At 47.8% G+C, this 24046-nt stretch overlaps 9 protein-coding genes and 1 non-coding gene across 10 annotated transcripts; 3 read left to right on the plus strand and 7 right to left on the minus strand.

Annotated features, from left to right (window-relative positions):
* Nucleotides 1–326: 326 nt before the first annotated feature.
* On the plus strand, nt 327–852 carry MGYG_09149 (hypothetical protein; the record flags this gene model as incomplete). Its single annotated transcript, XM_003170062.1, has 2 exons — nt 327–395; nt 670–852. The coding sequence occupies 2 exons, from the start codon at nt 327–329 to the stop codon at nt 850–852; spliced, it is 252 nt and encodes an 83-aa protein (XP_003170110.1).
* A 2269-nt stretch (nt 853–3121) lies between these two features.
* Nucleotides 3122–4033, minus strand: MGYG_07356 (hypothetical protein; the record flags this gene model as incomplete). Its single annotated transcript, XM_003170063.1, has 4 exons — nt 3122–3255; nt 3290–3458; nt 3706–3857; nt 3985–4033. 4 exons carry the CDS (start codon nt 4031–4033, stop codon nt 3122–3124), a joined length of 504 nt encoding a protein of 167 aa, XP_003170111.1.
* A 650-nt stretch (nt 4034–4683) lies between these two features.
* MGYG_07357 (Poly(A) RNA polymerase cid13) lies at nt 4684–8369 on the plus strand (the record flags this gene model as incomplete). Its single annotated transcript, XM_003170064.1, has 5 exons — nt 4684–5215; nt 5322–5351; nt 5419–5637; nt 5718–7211; nt 7372–8369. The coding sequence occupies 5 exons, from the start codon at nt 4684–4686 to the stop codon at nt 8367–8369; spliced, it is 3273 nt and encodes a 1090-aa protein (XP_003170112.1).
* A 1417-nt stretch (nt 8370–9786) lies between these two features.
* On the minus strand, nt 9787–11319 carry MGYG_07358 (squalene monooxygenase; the record flags this gene model as incomplete). Its single annotated transcript, XM_003170065.1, has 2 exons — nt 9787–10055; nt 10119–11319. The coding sequence occupies 2 exons, from the start codon at nt 11317–11319 to the stop codon at nt 9787–9789; spliced, it is 1470 nt and encodes a 489-aa protein (XP_003170113.1).
* A 504-nt stretch (nt 11320–11823) lies between these two features.
* Nucleotides 11824–14607, minus strand: MGYG_07359 (pentatricopeptide repeat protein; the record flags this gene model as incomplete). The annotated part of the gene is made up of 1 exon (XM_003170066.1): nt 11824–14607. The coding sequence occupies one exon, from the start codon at nt 14605–14607 to the stop codon at nt 11824–11826; it is 2784 nt and encodes a 927-aa protein (XP_003170114.1).
* A 480-nt stretch (nt 14608–15087) lies between these two features.
* MGYG_07360 (hypothetical protein) lies at nt 15088–16966 on the minus strand (the record flags this gene model as incomplete). The annotated part of the gene is made up of 3 exons (XM_003170067.1): nt 15088–15173; nt 15230–16685; nt 16748–16966. 3 exons carry the CDS (start codon nt 16964–16966, stop codon nt 15088–15090), a joined length of 1761 nt encoding a protein of 586 aa, XP_003170115.1.
* A 646-nt stretch (nt 16967–17612) lies between these two features.
* MGYG_07361 (ferrochelatase) lies at nt 17613–19003 on the minus strand (the record flags this gene model as incomplete). Its single annotated transcript, XM_003170068.1, has 3 exons — nt 17613–18070; nt 18130–18715; nt 18770–19003. The coding sequence occupies 3 exons, from the start codon at nt 19001–19003 to the stop codon at nt 17613–17615; spliced, it is 1278 nt and encodes a 425-aa protein (XP_003170116.1).
* A 408-nt stretch (nt 19004–19411) lies between these two features.
* MGYG_07362 (Ku70 protein) lies at nt 19412–21630 on the plus strand (the record flags this gene model as incomplete). Its single annotated transcript, XM_003170069.1, has 6 exons — nt 19412–19477; nt 19535–20146; nt 20200–21046; nt 21102–21205; nt 21254–21460; nt 21526–21630. 6 exons carry the CDS (start codon nt 19412–19414, stop codon nt 21628–21630), a joined length of 1941 nt encoding a protein of 646 aa, XP_003170117.1.
* A 177-nt stretch (nt 21631–21807) lies between these two features.
* On the minus strand, nt 21808–21906 carry MGYG_10576. Its single transcript has one exon. It is a non-coding gene; the product is annotated as a tRNA-Ser (tRNA).
* Nucleotides 21907–22424: 518 nt separating this feature from the next.
* MGYG_07363 (AP-2 complex subunit mu-1) lies at nt 22425–23547 on the minus strand (the record flags this gene model as incomplete). The annotated part of the gene is made up of 2 exons (XM_003170070.1): nt 22425–23392; nt 23466–23547. The coding sequence occupies 2 exons, from the start codon at nt 23545–23547 to the stop codon at nt 22425–22427; spliced, it is 1050 nt and encodes a 349-aa protein (XP_003170118.1).
* Nucleotides 23548–24046: the final 499 nt, after the last annotated feature.

The raw sequence follows: 24046 nt of genomic DNA on the forward strand, positions 1-24046 counted from the left end.
AAGCTTCCACTGCCGCAGCGAGACAGACATCGACCAGGAGAGTGAAGACAGGCAGATTCAATTGTAGAAGAGCACGAAGAGAAGAGTCACTCACCAACGACGACGGCCCCGTCTTACAAAGCAAAAAAAGAAAGGTACCTGAGTTATCCGCGTCCTCGCAAGCCCATGGGGAGATCCAGCTGCGAGACTGCGGCGACTAAGGAGAAGAAGAGTGTCCCTTTTTGTATTACTCCGTTTCCGTTCCTCTTCGACTGGCTCGAGAGAGAGAGAAAGAGAAGCGAGAGACGGAAGACGTAGAAGACAGACAGGACGGACAAGACGAGGCGATGGACTTGCTGGTGCTCGAGGAGGAGGAGGAAGAAGAAGAAGACGAGGAGGAAGAGAAAAAGTCGAAGGTTGAAGTTTCGAAGGAGGAAAAAAATCGTGAGGAAAGAAAAAAATAAAAAGTAAAAACGACTAGAAAATGCGGCAAATGGTCGGACAGAAGGTGGTGTATTGTAATTACGAGAGTTACGCCATAGCAGAGGGAGTTAGACCCCGCAGGATGGCGGTACGGTTACCATACGATACAATACTGAAACGCCCTAGAAGATAGCTGTGACATGATGAAGATGACGATGATAATGATGGGATTTGGTAGATACGTTGACGGATGGAGAGATGGTTTAGAAGAAGAGAGAAGGGGGAAAAGGTAAAGATAAAATGAACAGGGGAAGCAGCTCGAGTTACACTGTCAAAGCTACGGCAGAGTACGAGGACGGAGTAGTTACAGCAGAGGAAGATGGGAAACGACCAAGCAGATGGATAATGAAAGACGATGAAGACGATGAGAGAAGAAGTCCGCGCAGATGATCTCCCAGTCCTACATCGGCCAGGCCGGTCAGATACCAGAGATCATGGCTGCTGGTTACATCTCGCCTGTCAGAAGGCCGTCCAAGTTACATCCCTAGGCCAGGACATGAAGCAGGCACAGAGAGAGAGATGCTTTGACAGTGGAAAAGGTGACCTGCTCTAACCGGCTGCAAGGAGGGACCCGGCTCGTCCTGGCCTGGCTGTTGCAGGCCATCAATTCCAGCGCCTTTCCCCAGAAGCCAGCTCGCATATCATCACATCAGATTCCTGCTGCACAGCAACTGACTAGCTGCTTGTCTGTGCCTTGAGTGCGCAGTTAATGTTGGCCGTGAGAAATAGCGTCTTGGAGGCCCACTGGATGGAAAGACCGACTGCGAGCGTGGCCGGAGGTAACCTCGACCTTGGAGGCCGGACAGACCCTGCAGGGATGGAGATATCAATTTCCTCTCCACGGAAGTGACTGAAGAAGCCTAGATGAAGGTTGAGAGGGTGAAGATGAAGATACGGAGAACATCCGCATATAGTTAACGAACTATACAGCTAAGCTCTCTCTCTCTTTCCGCATAATCAACTACTCTTGGAGATTAGTCCGGGGGCAGATATCAAGGCACCTTGGAGCTGCATACGTACATACGGAGCGCTAAATAGGCAGTGAGGAAGGGATAGCCATCAAGGTCATCAGTTAGCAGCGGCTGATCGACCGTGAAGATGATGTGCATCACGCCAGAGGCGCACTGGCTCATCAGTAACCTACCCTTACGTATTTCGCCATTCGACCAGATTGAATACGAGATGAGATGGCCACGGCAGGCATATGTATGTAGGGGACATCAGTCATATGCAACCTTTTCCTTTCCCCCTTAACCAGTTAGTTGGTTGACTCGACCAAGTTAACGATGCCAGATATAGGCCATGGATGGGCTCGCTAGCCATCACGATGTGCTTTGCGGTATAAAGTATGTAGATAGATGTATATACTCCGGACCATGGGTTGCCATGTGAGAGAAGCTTCAGATTGCATTTGATATAACCACGGAGTCAGTAGATAATTACTCAGGATGCAGCGTTGGAGGCGGCGCTCTTACCCCTTCCTCCCCCCCCCCCCCCTTTTTCGCCATCCTCTCCCCTTATCATCTACTTTCCCTTTTCTCTTACCTTGTAATGGTTCCTCCGCTCTGGAGTGTACCCTAGTAGGTTCTTTCTTTCTCCACTGGAGGAAGTCGGCGAGACATCCCATGAATATCACGGAGAGCAAGCCCGAGAGGTACTCCTCCATACTTAGCTGGCACTCCAGTTTTCTGCCCAAGGTATGTATGTATATGTACTGCATATGAAAGCAAGTATACCGGCTGTGCAACAGCTCTTTGTTCTCGACGGCTTATTTTACCTTCTGCTTCTTCCTCTTCCGATAGGGGCATTTGTATATGAAAAGTCTAATAAGGACAATATATATGGGGCACGATGAGACCGAGTCTTGTGCTATTTTGGGCCATGGCCATGGACACGGCATGATTTGTCTTCGGATATTACCTCGTGGGCGCGGGGTGAAGATAGTTTATATTGTCTTGATTCCTCGAGTAATGAAAGGTTAGTTGATAGTCTTGTCTAGTTAGTGTGTCGAGAACTCCCGCGTGGACAAAAATATACATGGATAACACAGCTTCGGCGTTGATTTCAGCGGATGAAAATGTAGACGTCCCGCCCACTCCGGGCCCAAAGCCATGATTCTTTGTCCTGTGTGTGGTCAACCGGGTAATTTTCGCATGCTTGGAGCGGCCGGAAAATAAGGTTATCCTCCTTTTTTTTTTGATAAGTATAATTATTGTATCTGTTAGTTCGTTATATGGCTAGCCCGGGTAAATGCATTGTTCATATATAGGGGTGCCCCATATATAGCAGAGTCATAGCCTAATTGTGGACCGGCGTCCTATGGTGGTGATCAACCCGCAGGCGAGAGGAAGTCTGAAAATCCCGATAAGACGACCGGAAAAAAGGGAACAATTCTCGAAGAAGAGGAGAAAGTCCGGGGTAGAAAGGGAGTGTGAAGGAGTGAGTCTGAGGCTGATGGATGAGGACAAGCCATCCTTCCATCCAACCAACCAAGCAGCCAGCCAGCCAGCCCGCTCAAGTGTGTTGATACCAAATACCAGTGCTCCGTACTCCGTAGTCTCCCTAATCTCCCATGTCTTATCAAGCAGTAAAACTGTCTCTTCTTTTTTGCCCTCTCCAAGACGAAAAAAGGGGGGGCCCGACCAGCTTAAGTAGATAGTTATAGAGCCGATCCAGCGTCTGTCCAACACTGCGAAGAGGAGCATGGAGAGGGCCTGGCAAGCCTCCGAGGATACCATCGAGCAGGAGGCGCACATAGTACGAGGGAGCAAACTTCGTCTCGTTTCTTTTTTTCTGTGTAGAAAGCGCATATAGTTAGTTAGTTTACCAGATGCATCCCTGGCGTTGTGCTCTGCCCTATCCCATCGAGGGCTGTCTGTCCGTCCGTCTGTCTCTTCCTGTCTTCGCCTGTCTGTCCTGGGTGTCTCTGGCTGTCGTCTCGTCTCGGCAATAGGGATGTGCGAGCGTAGGTAGCATGGCTGGCTCCAGGCATGACACTGGACCAAGGCCATCACACGATCGAGCAGGCCTCATGCTTCATGCTTCTCTCCCTTTTTTCTTCTTCGTCTGCTCTCCTTCTTATCGTCTTATCGTAGTCCTCTGCAGTAGTTTATCTGCCCGTCCGCCAGGTAAATCGCTGCTTGTAGTCAAACTAGATGGTCACTGGTAACTCCTGTAGTTAGCCAGAAAGGATCCATCCACCGTAGTAGTTTGACGTTTGCAGCCACTGCACACTCCACATACCCTCTTCCCTTCTCCTTTGCCTTCATCCATCTCCTTCTTCTGCTTCTCTTCTTCTATCCTCTTCACCATCACGATCATCATCATCATCATCTTCTTCTTCTTTTTCTTCTTCTGCTGTCTGTCTCTGCTTGTCTCAAGCGTGGGCCAGGTAACTAACTACTACGGTCGCCCACTGCGACCACCCCCGAAGCCCCCTCTCAACTCTCGCTCTCACTCGTCGACTTTCACTCTTCAACTTTCTTCAACTTCTTCGACTTGCAAACGACAACAACTACAGACCTTCAAACTCCAGCCTCGACGTCTTCTTCCGTGCCAGGACAAAGGCCATCGCTGTCTCTCTCGCGGCTGCTGTCGCTGACCTGCATCCCCGGCTCGATTGACTGGAAACTCAGCTGTTGGCGTTGGTTGTCTCGCATCCGCTACTCACTGCCAGTGCTGCTGCATCTTCACGGACTGCCTCTCCCCTGGACTGTTGGAGAGTCCAAACTGTCATACAGCTGCTGCGGACTCCTTCTCTGCAAGGGACACTTCTCCTGCTGCTGTCGTGTCGTCGATTGGGTGGCTTTCTCGTCCACGATTCTTCTTCAGCTTACTCGCCGTTTTAATACGACGCCCTTTCGCTGCTCCTTATATCCCTCAGCCATCTCTCTCTCTCTACGTGTCCTGCCTCCACCTACACCGTACTAGCAAGTCTAGTTAGCTAGGAAGAGACCCTCTCTCTCCTTTGCCTGGCCACTGCAAACGAGATTCTTCGCCTCCCCTTAACCCGCGTTTCTTCAAATTCAGGAAAGGATTTTCAAAAGGGAGCAATTATATATACAGTCCTGCCACTCGGGATATCCTGGCGGACAGGAACAACCTCATCGAGGAGGAATTACGGCTTCCGGCTGCTTCATGGGAGCAGGTGTCAATGGGAATGTCGCATCTTCACACAGCAAGGGTGACGTCTCCCCGGTAGCGTCAGATCGGTCTCCCACCATGGCCTGGGCTGTGCCGGCTGAGATCCCTAATTACCAGCCCCCTTTCCGACCTACTCTCCCTACCCAGCAGTCAAGCTCTCTCCCGTCTACCCCTTACCAACTCCCCCGTGACCTACCTTTTCGATCCAGATCTCCTTCGCCACACCGCGGCAGTATATCTCCAAGGTCTGCGCATTCCGAGTTCAACCATACCCTGCCCGCCGTCCGGAAAGAATATGGCGGGGGCTGCAAGTATGAGACAGGCATGGCCCATTTCAGAAGGCGGATGCCATACTCCCTTGGCAGTGACATGCTCCCGGACGAGCCTGGCCCGCTAAAGGAGAAGCTCGAACCGGAAAAGGAGGCAAAGCTAAGCAAGGATATTAAAGAGCTCTACCAGAAGCTATTACCGTCGCAAGAAAGCGAAGAAAGAAGGGTGCGGTTTGTACGGAAACTTGAGAAGTTGTTGGACACCCAATGGCCTGGCAACGAGATCAAGGTCAACGTTTTTGGTTCCTCAGGGAACAAGCTTTGTACAAGCTCGTCCGATGGTATGTTTCGACCCTTAATTTTTTTACAATTTATTCATGGACATCGAGCTGACTTACGAGATAGTCGATATTTGCATAACAACACCATCGAAATGCTTCGAACCAGTATGTGTCCTGGCCGACTTTTTGGCCAAGAGTGAGTTCCCCTTCTCTTCCCCGGATTGCTTTTCTTTTCTTTTCTTTTTGCTAATATTTGCATACAGGTGGAATGGAACGAGTTGTCTGTGTATCTCATGCCAAGGTACCTATTGTAAAAATATGGGATCCAGAACTGCAGGTGGCTTGCGATATGAACGTCAACAACACACTAGCGCTCGAAAACACACGCATGATCAAGACCTATGTCGAGCTAGATGACCGAATTCGGCCTTTGGCAATGCTGGTAAAACATTGGACAAAACGGCGCATCCTTAACGATGCTGGTATGGCTCTCTGCGACCTTTCTTTTGCTTCCTCTACTGTCTCTCATGTTCACACGCTAAAAACATCAACCATCATGTAGCACTTGGAGGCACACTTAGTTCATACACCTGGATATGCCTTATCATCAACTTCCTACAAACACGAATACCGCCCATCGTACCGAGCCTGCAGAAACGAGTTGCCCAGTCAGAAGGTTCAACAGATGGCGCCTCCATTGCCTCTACCACATCCTGTACCTCCTCATACTCTTCGTTTGACGATGATGTTGAAAAGCTCGGCGGATTCGGTGACGAAAATAAGTCAACGCTAGGCGAGCTGTTGTTTCAGTTCTTCCGCTACTATGCCTACGAGGTCGACTACGAGAAGAATGTCATGTCGGTCCGTCATGGAAAGCTAATATCCAAGGAAGAAAAGGGATGGCATCTTCTACAAAACAACCGTTTGTGTGTCGAGGAACCGTTCAACACGTCAAGGAATCTAGGCAATACTGCTGACGATACATCTTTCCGTGGCCTCCACCAGGAGCTAAGGAGAGCTTTCAAGGCGATCTCCGAAGGCAAACTGGATGAGTGCTGTGAGCAGTACGAGTACCCACCGGAAGAAGAACGGGTCTGGGAGCGACCAACGCCACAGCCGCGACCGGTTCTCACCCCCATGCCGCCAGCGCTCTCACATCCCCGTGGAGGCAGGGGTGGAGGAAGAGGAAGTCGGAATCAGAATCACTACAACCGCGGATCACACGGAGGCAGACGCGCATCGAGTGCAGCCAACAGGTCAAATATGTCTAGACATCAAAATGCAGCCTTTGCGGCAGAATTTGCCTTGCAGGCACAACAGGCGCAACAGGCGCAACATGCACAATACATACTACACGACCACCTCTATCAACAAATCCAGATCCTCCAGGCACAGGAACAGGAATTGCGCATGAAACAGGCTATGATAAGTAGTCGCAGCAACGCCTCGATAATGCGCCAACATTATATTCAATTTCCGATAGCCCCTCAGCCGGATAGCGGTTCGCCCGACGAAAACTCCCAAGGTCGAGCAAACATGATGCATAGCCAGGGGCCCCTTACCGCCCCTGTCCGACAGAACGTCTTTTTCAGTCCTTCCTTTGTTCCCGTTAATGTTGCGGCACCACAGCCACAGCCACAACCACAACAGCAACAGCAACAGCAACAACCAGCACCAAATACGACAACTCCTCCCTCCCCATCTCCCTCTATCGTGACGCCAGACACCCGTCGTAATCACAGACGGTCGTCGATCGCTAATAGCTCTCCGCGAAGTAGTTTAAGAGCACAATCCCAGCCTGCTCGGCCAATACCTGCTTGTGTTCCGAACAACTTCAGTACCTTCTATGCAACCGCCATGGGTCAACCAGAAGCACAATATGTCCAACAACAGAGTGCCCGCCAATCACCGGACTCGCCTCAACGTACGCCAACCGAAAAGGACTACGGTTTTCCTGTCACAGGACCGTACTTCTTGAAAACAGGTCCCGTTGATGAAACCGGTATCTCGCCAGAGTATCTAAGTTACTGTGTCGGGGACTCCCCTCAGACTCAGGGTACTTATGGTCGGCGCTTCATGGCATCATCATATCCAGGCCATGCTGGCCTGCAAATTCGTAACACTGGGCTGTATAAATATATTTTATACCCCAACGGAATACCGGCCTATTCCAATGCCAACTCTTGATCAGTCAAATATACCCCTAGAACAACTAGATAACATGAACATACATGCGCGACTACCTCAACAACAACAACAGTATCAGCAGACTACACAGCCAAAAACACAACAAGGTCATGGTCCATTGATCATTGATGGGTCGGTTCCAGCAAACGACTACCGTCGCCAATCCGCGCAAGATGAACACATCGATCAGTTCTTTACCCCACAGAATTCGTCTGTTCACAGCCAACGAACGTCTCGACAAGATACACCGAACAACGGGTCTAGGGAACCGTCTCCCGCTGACCATTTAGTTTACGACGAGGCTGATTCTGCCTTCAACACACCGCACCATGAGACCCAACAGCATCATCCGCAAAGTAATGGGTGGACTCAAAATGTCCGAACTAGCAACAAGCCCGTCATAAATGGCCACATTGGTAGATTAGAAACGCTGTCGGAACAATTGCAGCGCTTCCAGCTTTCTGATCCGGCATACTTGCATCACCTCGATACAAGTCATCTCGTCAAAGAAAACGGCGTTCATACCCATGACCATCATCACGCTAATGGAAATGGAAATTCACATGGCAACAGCAATGGAAACGGAGTGCATCATGCGCCAGTACAACCGCAGAAGCAAGCCATGGCCTCAAAGATTACCCCTGCCAAAGAAGGCGGACGCGGCACGACGTCTGCGGTAAAACGCCGTGGTAACAACGGTCCTGGACATGACACAGAGCATCACTCGAATGGTGTATCACAAAAGCAGAAGCCAAGATGGCATTCTGTTAGCGGTATACCCTCTATGCCTGTTTCAAATGCTGCCGAGAGCAGAGATGCTCCAAAGACCAACGGCGTCCACGCAACCACGAAACCCCTCGCCAACGGCACCAGCCATGAGCACGCCTCCACCGCCAACAACACTACCGGCGGTAGCGGAGGCTGGCAAACGACGACGACAAAAAAGAAGAACAAGAAAGGAGCAAATAAACCCGTAACTGGAGCAGAGCCCCTTCCTGCCGATGAATCGCTAAGAAAAGGTGGATGAAGAAACAGTTTTCATCCGTCCGTCTTGTCTTTGTAAAAAGGAGTCAAAAAACATATATTTCGGGCATTTGATTCTGGGATATAGGTATGATGGTTGTTCCTTATCGACGGGAATACGTCCTGGGCTCGACACATGAAGCAAAATCCACGACTCCATGGAGAGAGTAATTTGACAAGCACAGCTTCGTATATCTACTGAGCAAGCAAGTTACCATTATTCGTGTCCTGGTATGTCCTACACCCATCAATGCGTACAACATCAACCAATACCACCAAGCCAGAATAAAAAAAAACAACAGACGTACATATTTTCACAAGATTGAAAGATTCAGCGCCCGATTTTCTTCCCTTTTTTTCTTTTTCTTTTTTTTTTCCTCATTCAACTGGCGCGCGCGTGAGTTGGTTTTGCTACTAGCAGTAGCGTGTATGTGTATTCCATGGAAGCAGGGGTGAACATCATCACATCCCTCCTTTCTTTCTCTCTTCCACCCCGTTTTCTTCTCTTCCTATTTGGCCCCCTTTCCCCCCCTTTCGGCTGGTGGTTGCTTTTCATTTCTATAAGAGCACAAAAAACTTCTCCTTTTTCTTCTTTGCTATTACATGGGAATTAAAAGAACTCAGCATGTCAGTGATGAATTGTGTTTGCTATTTCCCCCTTCCTTCTTCTATTTGTCTCCCTACATGTCTACCTGTGGATAGTGTTAATACACTGCTCTGCACTGTTCAAGTCATGCTTGACTGATTGATTGATAGTTTATACTGTCAATTTTCTCCCCCCTTTTCACCCCTTTCTGTGTTTAAAATTGGATGGATTATCTAATACCCCCAGCAATATCCTGTTGTTTTTCTGTTCTGTTCTACACTGTTTGCCCCCTTTAGCCTGTTGTTGTTTCTGCTTGTTTACTTTCTGTTCCTACTACCCCTATAGACGCAGAATGGCCCTGTGCATGTTTACCCCCTTGTTTGATATCATTACCTGGCTACTTTGTTTCTTGTTTTCTCTTTATGTTTGCTTGGATCATCGGAACGGGGCTGTAAGATTTCTACTGTTTTTCCTCGAAGCTTTGGTCGAAGGTCAGGAATGTAGGGATAGATGCTTTCTTAGAGAGTTAACTAGCTAGGTAGTTACAAAAACCAAAAGAAAAATAAATAAAAAATAAAAAAGAATATTAAGAAACAAAACGATCATGAGATTGATGCTTGAATCATTGATTAAAATGGACATATTATTATGCTAATGAACAGTGAGAAGAGAAGGGGTACCAGTATATAACGTACAAGGCAAGAAGAGAATCTATTTTATCCAATGTCTCAACGTAAAGCCATGAAAACATTAAAGTGAAAGAAAAATAGCCATCGAGCTAGCCCCCGGTCATTAAAAAAGAGTAGTAAAAGAGTTAGAGACGTTCAGTCTATTTCTAGCTTAACATTTCCGAGAATATGAAGGGGAGAATGACCTTGCAGGCAGTCAGGAACACTATTATGCATTCGAAAAGGGTTATGGGGAGGAGATAGATGGGCCTGCTGGTGAGATGTAGCCAAATAGCCAGGAAGGCAACTGAGTAAAAATGGCGGAATAGAACCATTGGCGATCGAATTATGCCAGATAACAGTCCGACGGGGCCGTCTATAAGTCCAAGTTGGAAGTATTTGAAGCAACCCCGTTGCAAGACTTTCAAATTGGGGTCTATGAAGTAGGATGTTCGTTAGTAACGATTATCCAGCAAAGGAAAAAAAAAAGAGTACTCACCACCAGCAGCGAATATAGAATATAAAGCCTGGGCAAGAATATTGATGACAGAAGTTAATGACTTTCGTTGCCAATGGAACTTGGAAAGCTGTTTTAAAACAAGTTTGGTATTACTTAAATCAGGCACTGCTTCCACACTGAGCAGGTCTCGAAGGAGGACAACATCATTAAATGCCACGGTCATACCACCACCAGTGAGTGGGTGACGCATGTTCAACGAATCTCCTAGGAACATCAAACCGGGAATCCTGTTTGTGACAGGGCGGAGGAAAGAATTTGGCATCGATCGGAACCCTCCCTTCTCTAACGCGGCTTCAAACGAGGGCCGTATACACTCAGGCAAAGAAGGAAGGACGACATTACGCATGTGGCCCTTTACACCTCCGTTGGCAATTGACGCTGAAGGCAGGTTGTCCGGTATATCAATTAGGATCCGAGTCTCATGTTCTCCAATCTGGTATATCAATATAGGGGGGAAATCGCCCAGAACAACATGGCCATGTCCCGGCATCGGCAATTTAGCATCGATAAGCTCTAGGCCCCAGAATTTTGATTTGGCGACTGGTGCTATGGGGAGATATTCCTTTCGGAAGGTAGAGGCATATCCATCCGCGACAACGGTTAGGGGCGCAAAGTAGAAGTCTTGTTTGCCATTGGTCAGGCATTGGACACCAAGAATATCCTCCGTATGTGTTGATTTTATTGTAGAGACGGCCTTGGTCTCGACAATAGTGACGTTCGGGTTCGCAGCAGCGGCCTCTCGAAGGCGCATGATCAAACGGCCGTGGTGGAAACATCTGCCCTCAAGAATCTTCTCGTTGGCATCACTGGGAAAAGGTATCTTCACACCATTGCCAAAGTATATCACATCGTATCCATATGTCCTCACGGCGTCTATTCCTTCCAGGCAATCTCTCAGGCCAAGTTGTTCAAGGGCTCTCACCCCGCCGGGCTGGAGCAGCTCTCCCACTATCCGATCAGGCTCCTTCAACGACCTCTCTAGCAAGATGACGCTTCGTCCCTGGTTTCCCAAGGCAACGGCCAGCGTACACCCAGCAATTCCAGCGCCAATTATCACAACGTCCGCTTCATGGTGTTCGTGTCGTCGTCGCTGGGCTTCGTTGCGGTAGGCCTTGGGCTTCGCGGAGCCATTCGCAAAGCCGTTGCGGTTCTGGAAGCAAGGAGGAGCCTCTACAACCATTGTAATAACTTATCGGGGAGTAAATATAGCACTGTGTAGTTGTCACTGTCGCTGCATCGTCTGCTTGTCAGGGATAAAGGAGTCTGCCAACTGAAGTCGAGCCGTTGATGTGTTCAAGCAATTTATTTTCCTCGCGCTGTTTCTTTTTTTATCCAGGGGAGGAAAAGGCTTGGCATGAACAGGTACCTCACGCCACCAAAGAAAAAGCATGTGAAGATACCAAATCTGTTGGTTCCAGAATGGCATGATCTTTCTTTGAAAAGGGGGAACGGAAATTAATATCGTATATATCGTAATCAACAGCACTTGTATGGAGGAGGAGAAAGATAAAAGAAGGTCGCTTACATCTGGGCATGTACATAATTCTAGGCAGACATATAAACATTAATAATAGCTAGTAGTTAAGTGGTAGAGACGCCCTAAGGTCTATATAGATGACAGGCAGGGGTATATATATGTCAGTGCCTAGATAAAAAATAATATACAAAAGAATAAAAAATTTAATCAGCCATGGCTAAGCTGCAGCTCTGGCTCTGGCATCTTTTTGGGGCCCCTAGAGCCCACAAACCCGTCCATTTCAATAGGACCCTTTCGCTCCTTTCCAGACGCAGTTTCAAACTCGGACCGTTCACACCAGTTAGCAAGCGTTTGAGCAAGGCCGCTAGCTCGTAGAGCTGAACCATGGCGGTGAACATGCGTATCATAAGATAGAACGGGTTGGTCCCTCGTAGACAGCTCATCAGTTGGCACCATATTAATAGTATCCACACGGCCACTCTGGGCAGCTTCTTTTTGGTCAAGCAGCTTCACAAGGTATTCAAGGTACTCGAGTTCATCGTAGAGTGCATCGTCGGCCGCGTTAGGCGTCGAGTTCTCGGAATGTTGTTCAAGCAGGTACTTGAGGTGTGCAACCAACCGTTGCAGCTCCACAACTAGATCTCTGTGTAATGCTGAGCTTCGGCTCATTGCTGTTAAGATGGCCCACCGAAGCCCTCTTCGGCTCCCACTCGCCGCAGCTGCTCTCGAAATCATCTTCACAGCAACAGCGTCAAATGGTACCGTAGCACCATATTTTCCCTTGTTCACTGCACGGAAGAGTCTAAGAGCAGCCCCGGGTTTTCCGTGCTTGATCAGCATTGCACTGGCACTAACAGTCATATGGTGCTTTATTGGGAGCATGTTGTCTTCAAGCGTCCGGTAAAATAGGAAAACAGCCATTTTCAACGCTTTCTCCTTGGACCTTACCTCGAAGATTTGCTTGTAGAAAGTCCCCAGTTTTGTCTTGTCAAACTCAGGGAACAGCCTTTTGGCTTCTTCGAGAATTCTCTGCGCCTCATTTGCACTTCCATTGCGCATAAGACTAGCGACAATAGCTAGCTCTATATGAATCTGCTTCATGACTTTGCCTGACGCCTTAGCCACGGTAAAAAGCTCGAGTGCCTCATCCATTCGGCCAGAGTTAATGCTGTGAATCATTCTCTTACGGAGAGCAACGAACTTGTCCACGTCTCGTCCACTTGTCGACGCAGAATTGACTTTGTCAGACCATATTGTTCGCTCTCCAGTCCAAGGCAGTTTGTAGACTTCTTCGAGTGGGAAAGAATCTCTGTCAAAGCCGAGTATCCTCTGGGAGGCACCAGCTCGCCCATGCTTCTGCTGGGATGATCTGAACATTCGCCATAGGCCAACGGTACTCTTCTCGCATGTCATTCTGTGGTTCCTCAACAGGTGAATAAAGTGCTCTTTGTTGGATGTGACATTCCATGATTTCGCCTTCGCAATCTGCAAAAACTCATCAACCATTTCCATGCTTCCCTTCTGAATAAAGGCGATAAGAATGTGTTCAAAGAGAACATCATCCATCTCTAGGCCATATGCCTCAATTGCCCTGAAAATAAATGCCCGGATGCTTTCACCAGAGTTTCCGAGGAAGTACTCTAGAAATATGCGATCAAAAATCTTCGTAAAGTTTTTGCGACTAGACCTGTCTAATTCCAGCTCATGGATCTGTTGGAGGTACTCCTCCACAGCTGGCCAGTCACTCTTTAGCGCTTTTCCGTAGGCAAGCAGACCTAGCGGCCGTAGCCCAATAGTAATGCCGTAGATGTCCTTCATTTCCTTAATCAAAGCCTCGGCCTTCTCGTCATACCCTGATTCGATATATGCTTTTAACAAGGGGTTGAATAATCTCTCCGTGGGTGCTATCCCGAGTTCCAAAAGCGTGCTAGCCAGCTTCCCAGCCTGTGTCTCAACCAGTTCCATGTTACGGCTCTTTGTATAAAGGCCGCCCAAGTAAATTGCACTTAGACCGCAGCTGTTATCATCTTTCAGGTACCTGAAAATAAACTGCTTTGCTTCTCCGAGACGATAGGAATCAACAAGGGACCGTAAAACTAGGGATCGAAGTTGATATGATAATTCAAAGCGGTCAGCGTGGCGTAGATAGAGCGATGCAAGGGTATCAGCGCTCCATCGCGAACCCTGTGCTAGGAGTAATGCCTCCCATGAATTTGAAGTTACTTGGCCGTTCCTCTCATCCCATCGAAATATACCTCCTGCAAGTGATGTATTGCCAGCTTTCAAGTTTTCGTTAAATATCCTGGTAGACAGTTCCTTTAGGGCCTCCATATTCCCCTCAGCAAAGTCTCCAGGTGGGCGCAAAAAATGGTGTGCAGCTTCAATCGGTTGGCCTTGTTTTAAATGATTTTCAATCCTTGATTTCCAATTTTGATATTGGTCCGATGGAGATATATTTAATGAAGAGCCACCAAACTTCATCATGCCGCGGGGGTGAGAATATCGGGCACTCAGATCTAGTGAGCTGTGTCGACGACTTTTCGGAGGAGGATTGTTGGTCGAAGCAATACTTGGTATCTCGGGTTTATTTCCAGGCGTCCAGATTGCTGATGGTGTCGTATTTTCTCGGCTTTCGTTTGGAAGTGTGTCTATTCGTGCCGTACTTGGACTTCGAGCTCGGTGTTCAACAGATGGGGATTTTTTTATCGAGTCGAGGCCCAAGAATTCCCCCGCCTCTGCAGCCTCCATCATTCTCTCCACCGCTAAACCCCGTCCAGATGTGCTGTAATTGGGACATGACGATTCGAGAGTTCGCTTTTGCTCGACCAGGTGTTCCGCTAATCGCACTCTCCGATTCACCTCGTATGTAATCGTAGCAACGGTGCATACGCTTCCAATGACACTGGCAGTAGAACCTGCTAATGCTAATCGTCGCAGAACCCGTAAAGCAGATCGCGAGGGGACGAGGTGTCTGGTGGACGGGCGATACATGTTTGTCGGCGATGATGTGGGTAGATAGCCGTATATGGGACCATCCAAATGGCCCCAGATCGAAGACGAGTACCTAAAAACGTTCCCTTTCCATCAGAGCCGCGTCGCTAAGGACCGTCTGACCAGTTCAATTGTGCTGGTCGTAGGTGTTGTTGGACTGAAATCGAAGGTGTCGAAGTTCTCTTTTTTTGCCGTCCTGCGGATTTTATTTGATTACGTAATACAACTTCTAAGGCCTATGGATTCAAGCATATCAGAAATTCGAAGTCTGTGGCAGTTCTGAATAGCTATTACAATTATTCTTATATGTAGTACGACTAAAATCTATACCAACCTATAAACTATAACAATACGCCATCGGGGTGAAATCTGCATGACCCTTTAAGTTACATGAAAGCCCCAAAAGTAGGTATGGAGCAAACCGAAAAATAGAAGGAAAAATATAAATATAGTCCATCGTATTAATCGAACGCCGTGCAATTATATCCTTTCATCAAGATGATCGGGAGATCGTTCTGTATCGTCTGAGCTTGGCGAATGTTCTACCATAGACTCGGGAAGATATACTGAGAAAATCTATTAGTCAAGCTTACCACAAGAGAACAACAAGGAATTTACTCACTATGCGGTAAGAGGAACCAGCAGGAAATAAAACTGACGAATAGCAAGCTCGCCAGAAGTATCCAAACTGTTTGTGTTAACTTCCCAACAGTCCAGCTGTAAACGAAACCTAACACGGTCGGTGCTATAACACGGGCCAAAGCATGGAGTAATCCCACGGCACCCAATAGCTGGCCCGTTCTATCTGACGGTAAGTGTTTTGTCAATGTCGAATTGATTGTCGGGGACGCCATTGCGCTCATGGCATTGAGGACACCGCAGAGCACCATGAGTGGGCCGGTCTTGACAAGAGAGAACCCGGCATAACCCAAGAATTCGAATAGGATAGATACTCTGATAATTCCAATATCCAGCTTATCAGATCCACGGTTTGTCTGAGACTCGCTAAGACTGCTATTGCGTCGATTCCGGATCCATCGAGTGAGGAGAGGCAGGACACCTAGCAAGACAATGACCCTGACTGTGCTGGAGACCGAGACGAACAAGCTAGACTCAATGTTGCCCCAGCCAAACACGTACTCAACGTATAAGATGAGGGTGCTCATAGTACCCATTGAAACACCAAACAAAGCTGTGTCAATTGCGGCTAGTATTATCAAATTTCGTTGAACCAATTTCACTCGTGTCTTTTCTGCTGCTGTTTTGGAGACAGTCTTGTCAGTAACTGGGAGAAGGACGGCCAATGGCTTTAGTAGGTGAAGAGGGTTGAAATCCTGCAAACGGAGTTTATTGATATCCAGCGGCTTTATGTTTCTCTTCTCCCTGTTACGCTTCTGCCGTTCCTTCGTCAAAGATTCTGGGGCAATAAAGGAGATGAATATCGGCAGTATAGCCTGACATGCCACGACTGCGTAGAAGATGAGTCTGACGTCTCCTGTGGCTTTAATAAGATAGCTGGCGGACAGTGGGCCAAGTGCAATCCCGATGAAAAGGACACCATGGAAATATCCAAAGGAAACGTTCCGTTTGTTAGCAGGAGTGCAGTCCGCTGCATACGATTGTGTCAATGCCACGGCTGCGGTGATAGAACCGAACATTCCGTCGAAAAAGGCCCCTAAGAGGAAAAGATTGACCGGCAGGGTATCAGGAAATGTCGCGACGAGTGCAGTGATCACTTCTCCCAGGCATGTGCCCAGGGTACACAGTCCAATGATTTTCGTTCTACCATATCCATCAGATAACTCGCCTAATTTTGGGCTTACTACTGCGGAGAGAATGCCAGCAATGAGGTTCATAACAAGCTGAAACCGAGAGACCAGCGCATGCACTTCTGGTATCCGGCATTGAGGATTTTCAACTCCAAATATTACGGGGGCGTAGGTAAACGTAATGTCCTTTTCTGCACGATCAGAGAAATATTCCCGGCATATCAACGTGAGCAAGAGGTTAATCTTCGGGACGGCAACTCCTCCAAATGCGAGGGTAAACGGTAGAAGCGGAGGTAACAACCAAAACACCTGATAAATTCGCAATCAGTATGAGCAGCATGAATGAATCTCATGCCGCAGGCAGCACTCACAGAAGGCCGTTTCCACCAAGGCAAAGAGGAGAAGTCCTCAACCTCAGCTTTATCTAGGCCGTTGGCCAGCAGTGTCGTTCTCTCATCCGATATATCTGTTCCCAGATGTTGCTCCGACGCAAATTCAAAGGGAGTCCGTCTGCCTGCCGTCATGTTGTCGCCCATAGAGTCTTCCTGTCCAACTTCAACGCTAGAGCTGGCTGGTCTGGGGATGGCCATGAAGCCGAGAATCGTAGGCACAATAGAGAACAGATGTGCGGCGCATGGACAAGATCAGCTGGCAATTACTCTCCCTTCAAAGGCACATAGCTCTACCGGCGACAGAGGAGTGTTTTCCCAGTGTATATCAAAGAAGCAGACTGCTGCATAATGACGGAGAAACCGTTGGCATTCCGGCCAGAACGCAGGGCGCAAGCTGTAAGTATCCTTGGGCTGCCGGCATATTACTCCAGTCTTCATCCTTTGAAGCGTTTCGTCCGGTCCCGCTCGAAAAAATGTCCGAAAAAGGAATTAGTCATCTCTCTAGGCGAAGGGACTGGGAAGCGAGTTCGCTAGCAGTCCAGCTTGGAATACGACGGCCTCGGGTCGTTGTCGTGGCGAGAAGCTGTGATATATTGTCCCGGCTCTGGACGGATACTGGGGAGTGGTTGCAAGTTGCGTCATGGGGAATTTTTTACCAATAGTTTATTTACTATTATTACAGCTGCCCCGGTCCATAAACGTAACGCCATTACTGGGATGCATCTCTTATGAGCGTCTGTGTTAAACGGCTTTCCCTTCTTGATTGAGCAAATGATTCAGCCCGTAACCGTGGAAGAGGAGATAGTAATATACAGATAGCGTGCATGGTCATTGTTCTCCGTGATTATCGAACGAGAGCGCTGCGCTCTGGGCCAGCGAAGAACCTCTTCTGCTCCAGGCACCTATCACTCGTGCAGTTTTGGCATCGGAGCATCATCTGGTGCGAGCACTTTTCACCACTTCGAAGATGCTCTGCCGCTAGGTCTGCTAATCCCTGAATGAAAACGGGGTTCCCGTTGAGACTTTCCACTCGCTTGACGCCCGGGCTATTTGCTTCATGAATAACCTCCTTGTCTAGTTCGTAGAGAGTCTCTATATGGTCACTAGTAAATGCGATAGGGACCAAGAGAAGGTCAGTCTGTCCGCGGCTGACATAGTTCTGGACCGTGTCACTCGTCTGGGCCCCGAGCCAGGCGTGGGGTCCGACTTGAGACTGCCAACAGAGCCGGTAAGGGTTAGAGAATTTCAGTCTTTGCATGACCGCATATACTGTCGCAGCGACCTCAGCAGGATATGGGTCACCTAGAAACGAAATTTTTAGCCATGTCCAACACATATACAAAGAATGGTAAAAATCTCACCTCGGTTGACAACGGACATCGGCAGACTGTGGGCTGAGAAAAGAAGGACAACATTGTCACGCTTATCCTCAGGGTACGTGGCCAGTTGTGCTTCAATATTTTGCGCAAACGCTTCGACCAACCCTGTGTGCGTCGGCCATCTATCAATAACGCTCCATTGGATGTTCCCACTAACATCTCCCGACTCTTCAGCACCACGTCTCCCCTCTAGCTTGTTCTTCCATCTCCAGAGGTCATTGAGCGAACTCCCCGTAGTTGAACAAGAGTATTGAGGGTATTGTGTGAAAGCGACAGCCCGTCCGCCTTTACCTCCTCCAAACCCATCCTTGAGCAGCTGAGTGTACATCTCCTCTGTCAATGGGGCAGCATATCTGAATGCCACGTATGGCTTATGCGGCGCAGTCTCCGGCGATATCTTGTCCAGTATTTTGCACATCTCGGAACATTGGTATTCTGACCACTTCCGAATTGGGGAGCCACCACCTATTTCGGCGTATTGTTTCTGGATCTTCGGAGTTCGACGTCGTGAAATAAGAGGGCCGAGATAAGACTGTAGCCTTCCAAGCGGTATCAAGTCGCCATCTGCCTAGAAATTGTTAGCCATTGATGAAGAAACCCTCTGCCAGTACTTGTCACTTACAAACAACCTGCTCAAGAAATCGCCGACCTCATCTGTAGTGGAAGGTCCACCCATGTTTAGAAAAACCATTGCAGTAGGCCCCTTTGATCCAGTTGCATCCTGGGTAACCGGTGGCACCACAGTTGCCATCGTGCGGGAGCTTCCATTGTATAAGCTGACTGGCGCTCGTAGGCATGATGATACACTCCCCAACCCTCCACGAGGAATCTTTGATAATGTCCTTGGAATTGCCATTTCTTGATATTCGAATAGATAAAAATGCTGAAATCTAGTGGATCTAAGAGAGCGTGAAAGAAAGAAAATACCTCGTTTTGATAGTGGCTTGCGAGCAAAATCGAGGAAATGTTCAGCGTCTTCGTCTTTCCTGTTTTGCCCAGTTTGAGCTTTGCCCCAAAAAAGGTCCCGAGGCTCCCGCATGAACCAATAAGAGAGCGCGTTATTACCAGCAGGTCACATGATCTGGTGTTTTTGCGCGTCTGTCGGTCAATTAGGCAGACGCGCCCCGTGACTTATCCGCCGCGACGACATCTGAGTTACATCAGCAAAAGCGCCTGGATATAAATACACAGGCAAACAGGCAACAGCTGGCCTTCTACAGTACTGTTTTCTTATCATCAAACGTCCTAATTGTCTGCTTTTGCCATGGCTTCTAACTGGGCTCGTGATGAAGATGCTGTGGAGGAGGAGGAAGACGAGATCGATGACACTGTATGACGTCGCCCTCGAGCAACTAGATGAAATATTACCTGTTAACTATGTACCTAGGGCTACAAATCCAGCAAAGATGCGGTGCTCTTTGCGATAGAAGTTAGCGAGTCAATGCTTACTCCTCCTCCTGAATCCAAGTCAAAGAGGGCGGATAAGGATGCACCAATTACTGCAGCGTTAAAGAGTGCATACCATCTAATGCAGCAGAGAATCATATCTAGCCCCCAAGATATGATGGGGGTTCTACTGTATGGGACGAAGAGCTCGAAATTCTATGATGAAGATGAGGAGGGCAGAGGCACACTCCCTTATCCTCATTGCTACCTCTACACTGATCTAGATATCCCCGCTGCCTCTGATGTCAAGGAGTTGCGAGCCTTGGCCCACGACGAGGACAGCGCGTCAGAGATATTAGTTCCCTCAGAGGATCCCGTAACAATGGCCAATGTACTGTTCTGCGCTAACCAGATCTTTACCTCTAAAGCGGCTAATTTCTCTTCTCGGCGGCTCTTCATCATTACGGACAATGATAACCCACATAAAAATGAAAAGGCTCTCAGATCTGCAGCCACTGTGAGAGCGAAAGATTTGTATGACCTTGGAGTGATTATTGAGTTATTCCCAATCTCCAGACCGGGAGACGAGTTTGACCGTTCGAAATTTTATGATGTGAGCCTGGCCTACCCACACTCTTATGCACTATCTCTAACTCTTTTCCATAGGATATCATCTATAAAGCTTCCCCAACCGACCCGGAAGCCCCTGTGTTCTCACAAGCTGCAACCAAGTCTTCGACATCGGGTGGAGATGGCATCACTCTTCTGAACTCTCTTATTTCATCAATCAATTCCAAATCTGTCCCTCGGAGAGCGCTGTTTTCTAATGCTCCCCTAGAGATTGGACCAGATTTCAAAATCTCCGTCACTGGATATCTGATATTCAAGCGACAAGAACCAGCTCGAAGCTGTTACATATGGCTGGCTGGCGAACAACCTCAAATTGCCAAAGGAATTACTACCCAGCTGGCAGACGACAGTGCCCGTGAGGTAGAAAAATGGGAGATTCGTAAAGCCTATAAGTTTGGAGGCGAACAGATCTCATTCACCCAGGAAGAGCAAGCAGAGCTTAGGAACTTTGGAGAGCCAATTATTCGGATCATTGGTTTTAAACCACTCTCCTCGCTGCCGATCTGGGCATCTATGAAGCATCCCACTTTCATTTACCCATCTGAAGAAGGGTATGTCGGCTCAACACGTACATTCTCTGCACTGCACCAGACGCTACTGAAGCAAAACAAAATGGCTCTGGTATGGTTTGTACCTCGACGAAATGCAGCCCCTGTGATGGCCGCAATGATTGCCGGGGAAGAAAAGCTCGACGATAATGATATACAAATTATCCCTCCTGGGATGTGGATTCTACCTCTTCCTTTTGCGGACGATATCAGACAAAATCCAGAGTTAAACCACATTTCCGCTCCTGACTCGCTTGTTGATAAAATGAGAACCATCATTCAGCAGCTTCAGCTTCCTAAAGGGCAATTTGATCCACACAGATATCCAAATCCATGTATGTTTAAAATACTCTTTTTGTTTATGACTAAAACTAACCCAGCGGTTACCAGCGCTTCAATGGCATTACAGGATTCTTCAGGCTTTGGCACTTGATGAGGATGTACCAGAACAGGCAGAAGACAAGACCATACCAAAATATAAAGCCATTGATAAGGTAGAGTCCTCCAACAACACTGTAAGACACCAGGCTAACAGCATGCAGCGAGCTGGTGAATTGGTCATCGAATGGGGTGAAGAGCTGGAGTCTCAGTACCGTGCTCTGGAGAAGAGCCAGCCGGTAACATCCACTCTCGTTAAAAGGCCAGCTCCAGGTGCGAAGGGAGTTAAAGAAGAGCCCGCTTCTAAGAGGGCGAAAACGGAAGAACATGAGGATATCAAGGCTTACTATGAGAAAGGAACACTGAACAAGGTAAGGTTTATCTTTACAAGGACGAGTGTCTAGAATATTAACAGCCAACTGACAATATCTTATAGCTCACGGTTGCCGTCTTGAAAGATTTCCTGATTGCACATTCGCTTCCGGCATCTGGCAAGAAAGCAGATCTGGTCGAAAGAGTAGAGGAGCATTTTGGGGGTTGATAGTTTGTTGCTTGTGTGTACGGAGTAAAGAGAAAAATCTGTTAGCGAAGACAACAACTACTGATGCCTTTTTTAAAATCCCCCCACATACTTATAAAAGAGTCGGAAAAAAAAAATAGCTCTCCGATAGTTAACATGAAACAATGTCTGGAAGAGAAAAATACAAAAAGTTAAGGCCGACGTCGGACGGATTCGAACCGTCGCCCCCGAAGGGAATTGATTATCTGTTTCAGAGAAATTCTAGTCAATCGCATTAGACCACTCTGCCACAACGCCTTGTTGATGTTTGGTTCGGCCCGAGCGGCATTATAACGGGTAAAGTGATTCCCCATCGATAATAACAAGCTCTACTGCCCCTAATGTACGATGGAGATCGCCTTTGCCTTGAGCTAGGTCAAGGATAGATGATTCATGCAAGGGGAACTTCGTAACCGTATTTGCGATTGTGCCCAACGTAGTTTTACGTAAATTCGTGTGAGCTTGGAGAAAAGGATAAGTTTGAAATGCAGATCATTACATTATTCACCGAAGCCGAGACGCCGATACCCCATGCATAAACAAACCGCATGTGCAGTTAGAAGCAAAGAAGATGAAAAGAGAATCATGGGGCCAAAAATAATAAAAGCAAAGTAAAGCCGAGGTTGAGAAAACAGGTCTGAATGTGAGATATTGAGAATGAGGCCATTTGGGTCATTTTTATCAAAATCTATAGTGGAAAATTGATGTTAGCACAAGACTTCTTTTTCAGACTAGTAACACATAGTGAATATGCGATAACAGAAGAGAGAGAGGTCTCACCTTATTTCATAGCTTCCAGCTCGAGTCATATATCTCACCCATTTCACACTGCTGTAGTTGCCCTTCTCAAATACCTTCAGATAGCGCACTAACAATCCGCTACTCGTGAACATAAGCAAGCTGAAGGCAAGGCTGAGAGGTGGCCGGCTCCAGGTCTTTTGCTGTGTCATGGAGGTCAAGGTAGCTTCTGCTGTAAGGACAAATTCGCTCTGGCCAGAAAACCTCGCTATCTTCCAGACTATATTGTTTTGTTCTGGCTCATACTTCGCTCTTCCCTGGGTTGTTCGCTCCGTGATCTTAGCTGTATTTAATGGAGTGGGTATGCGGACAATCACGTTGGTAGCAAATAACTTTGGACCGTAGTTTGCTTTTATAGCAATGCTGTACTCGACTTTGGTGGTACCTATTTCACGGACAATAGGGTGAACCTTGAAAGGCAAGTTCACGTTTTCGGTTGCGCGGTATCTCATCAGTTCAAACTCGCCGTCAGGCGGGACAAAAGAGATGATTCGGTCAGCATCGAACTGGCCTAACTTAACGCATTGATGGAACTGGCAGTCTTCAAGTGTAACGCTGCCCGCCGCAGCCCTGGTTGTCCTTGGCTTCCCAGGGAGCGCATTGGCATCGTCATTGTCTAGCAAGAGCCGATCATTGAGTCCAAACTTGCATTCTGGAGTTCCGCTGAGATATGTTCGCATTACTATATGTCCATTCACGTCTGCTCGTAGCACGGTTCCGGTGGCAGACATTAAAAGGTTAACATCCTCAATCACATCGACAAACGCTTCGTTCTTTCGGTATTTGATATCAGATCGTCGCCACGATAATGCGCCAGTCGCTTGCATGGTGATACGGCTCGAATCAGTGGCCGAGTTAACGATAGAGGACTTCACTCCTTCTGTGGTAATATACATCTTCAACGTATCCGTCTCGGTGTTTTGCGGGTATCCAAAGTCGAGGATCTCTGAACACAAGTTCGAAATTAGCATTGAATGCATTTAATCGCCCAAGTATATCGTGCCAGATACGAGACTTACCATCAAGTAGTTCATAAATCAGCACAAAATTATTCTTGACTGCCTCCTCATCGAACTTGCCAAAGTATCCTTTCCCCAGCATTATTAATTTGTATAAGAATTCAAACACGAGCGCGCATTCGCATTGCTCTTCGTAACTGCGACCAAGTATATATTCTCATGCTTGACATGGCTGAATGTTGTCGAGCCGAGTGTCAATATGGGGGATCGGACCTGCGCATTCGATATAACCTGGATACGAAAGATGTCTGCGAGTCGAGGCCGGCAGTCATTGCGAAAGGAGCGAAATATAAGGTTCTCGCCCTTCTGGTTGAAGATGAGGATCCCGGACAGCATCTTGACAGAGAATTAATCGCAAGAAAAAGCAGATATGAGTCTCAAGGTGTGTGTCTGGTGTTCTTGGTTTACAGGTTGCTACACTTGGGTTCTGGGAGCTCGAGGTCCCCGTCGGAAACGCTTGTATCGGATAATAATATTCACCGGTATTGCCATACAAAATTACCGACGCAGATGGTAGTAACTACGAAAGCAGGTGGGAACAGTGCGGTTGAAGGATTAAATTGAAAAAGTAGCAACACTTA

This window comes from Nannizzia gypsea, genomic scaffold (assembly GCF_000150975.2).
Source record: "Nannizzia gypsea CBS 118893 supercont1.7 genomic scaffold, whole genome shotgun sequence".
NCBI classification, from domain to species: Eukaryota; Fungi; Ascomycota; class Eurotiomycetes; order Onygenales; family Arthrodermataceae; genus Nannizzia; species Nannizzia gypsea.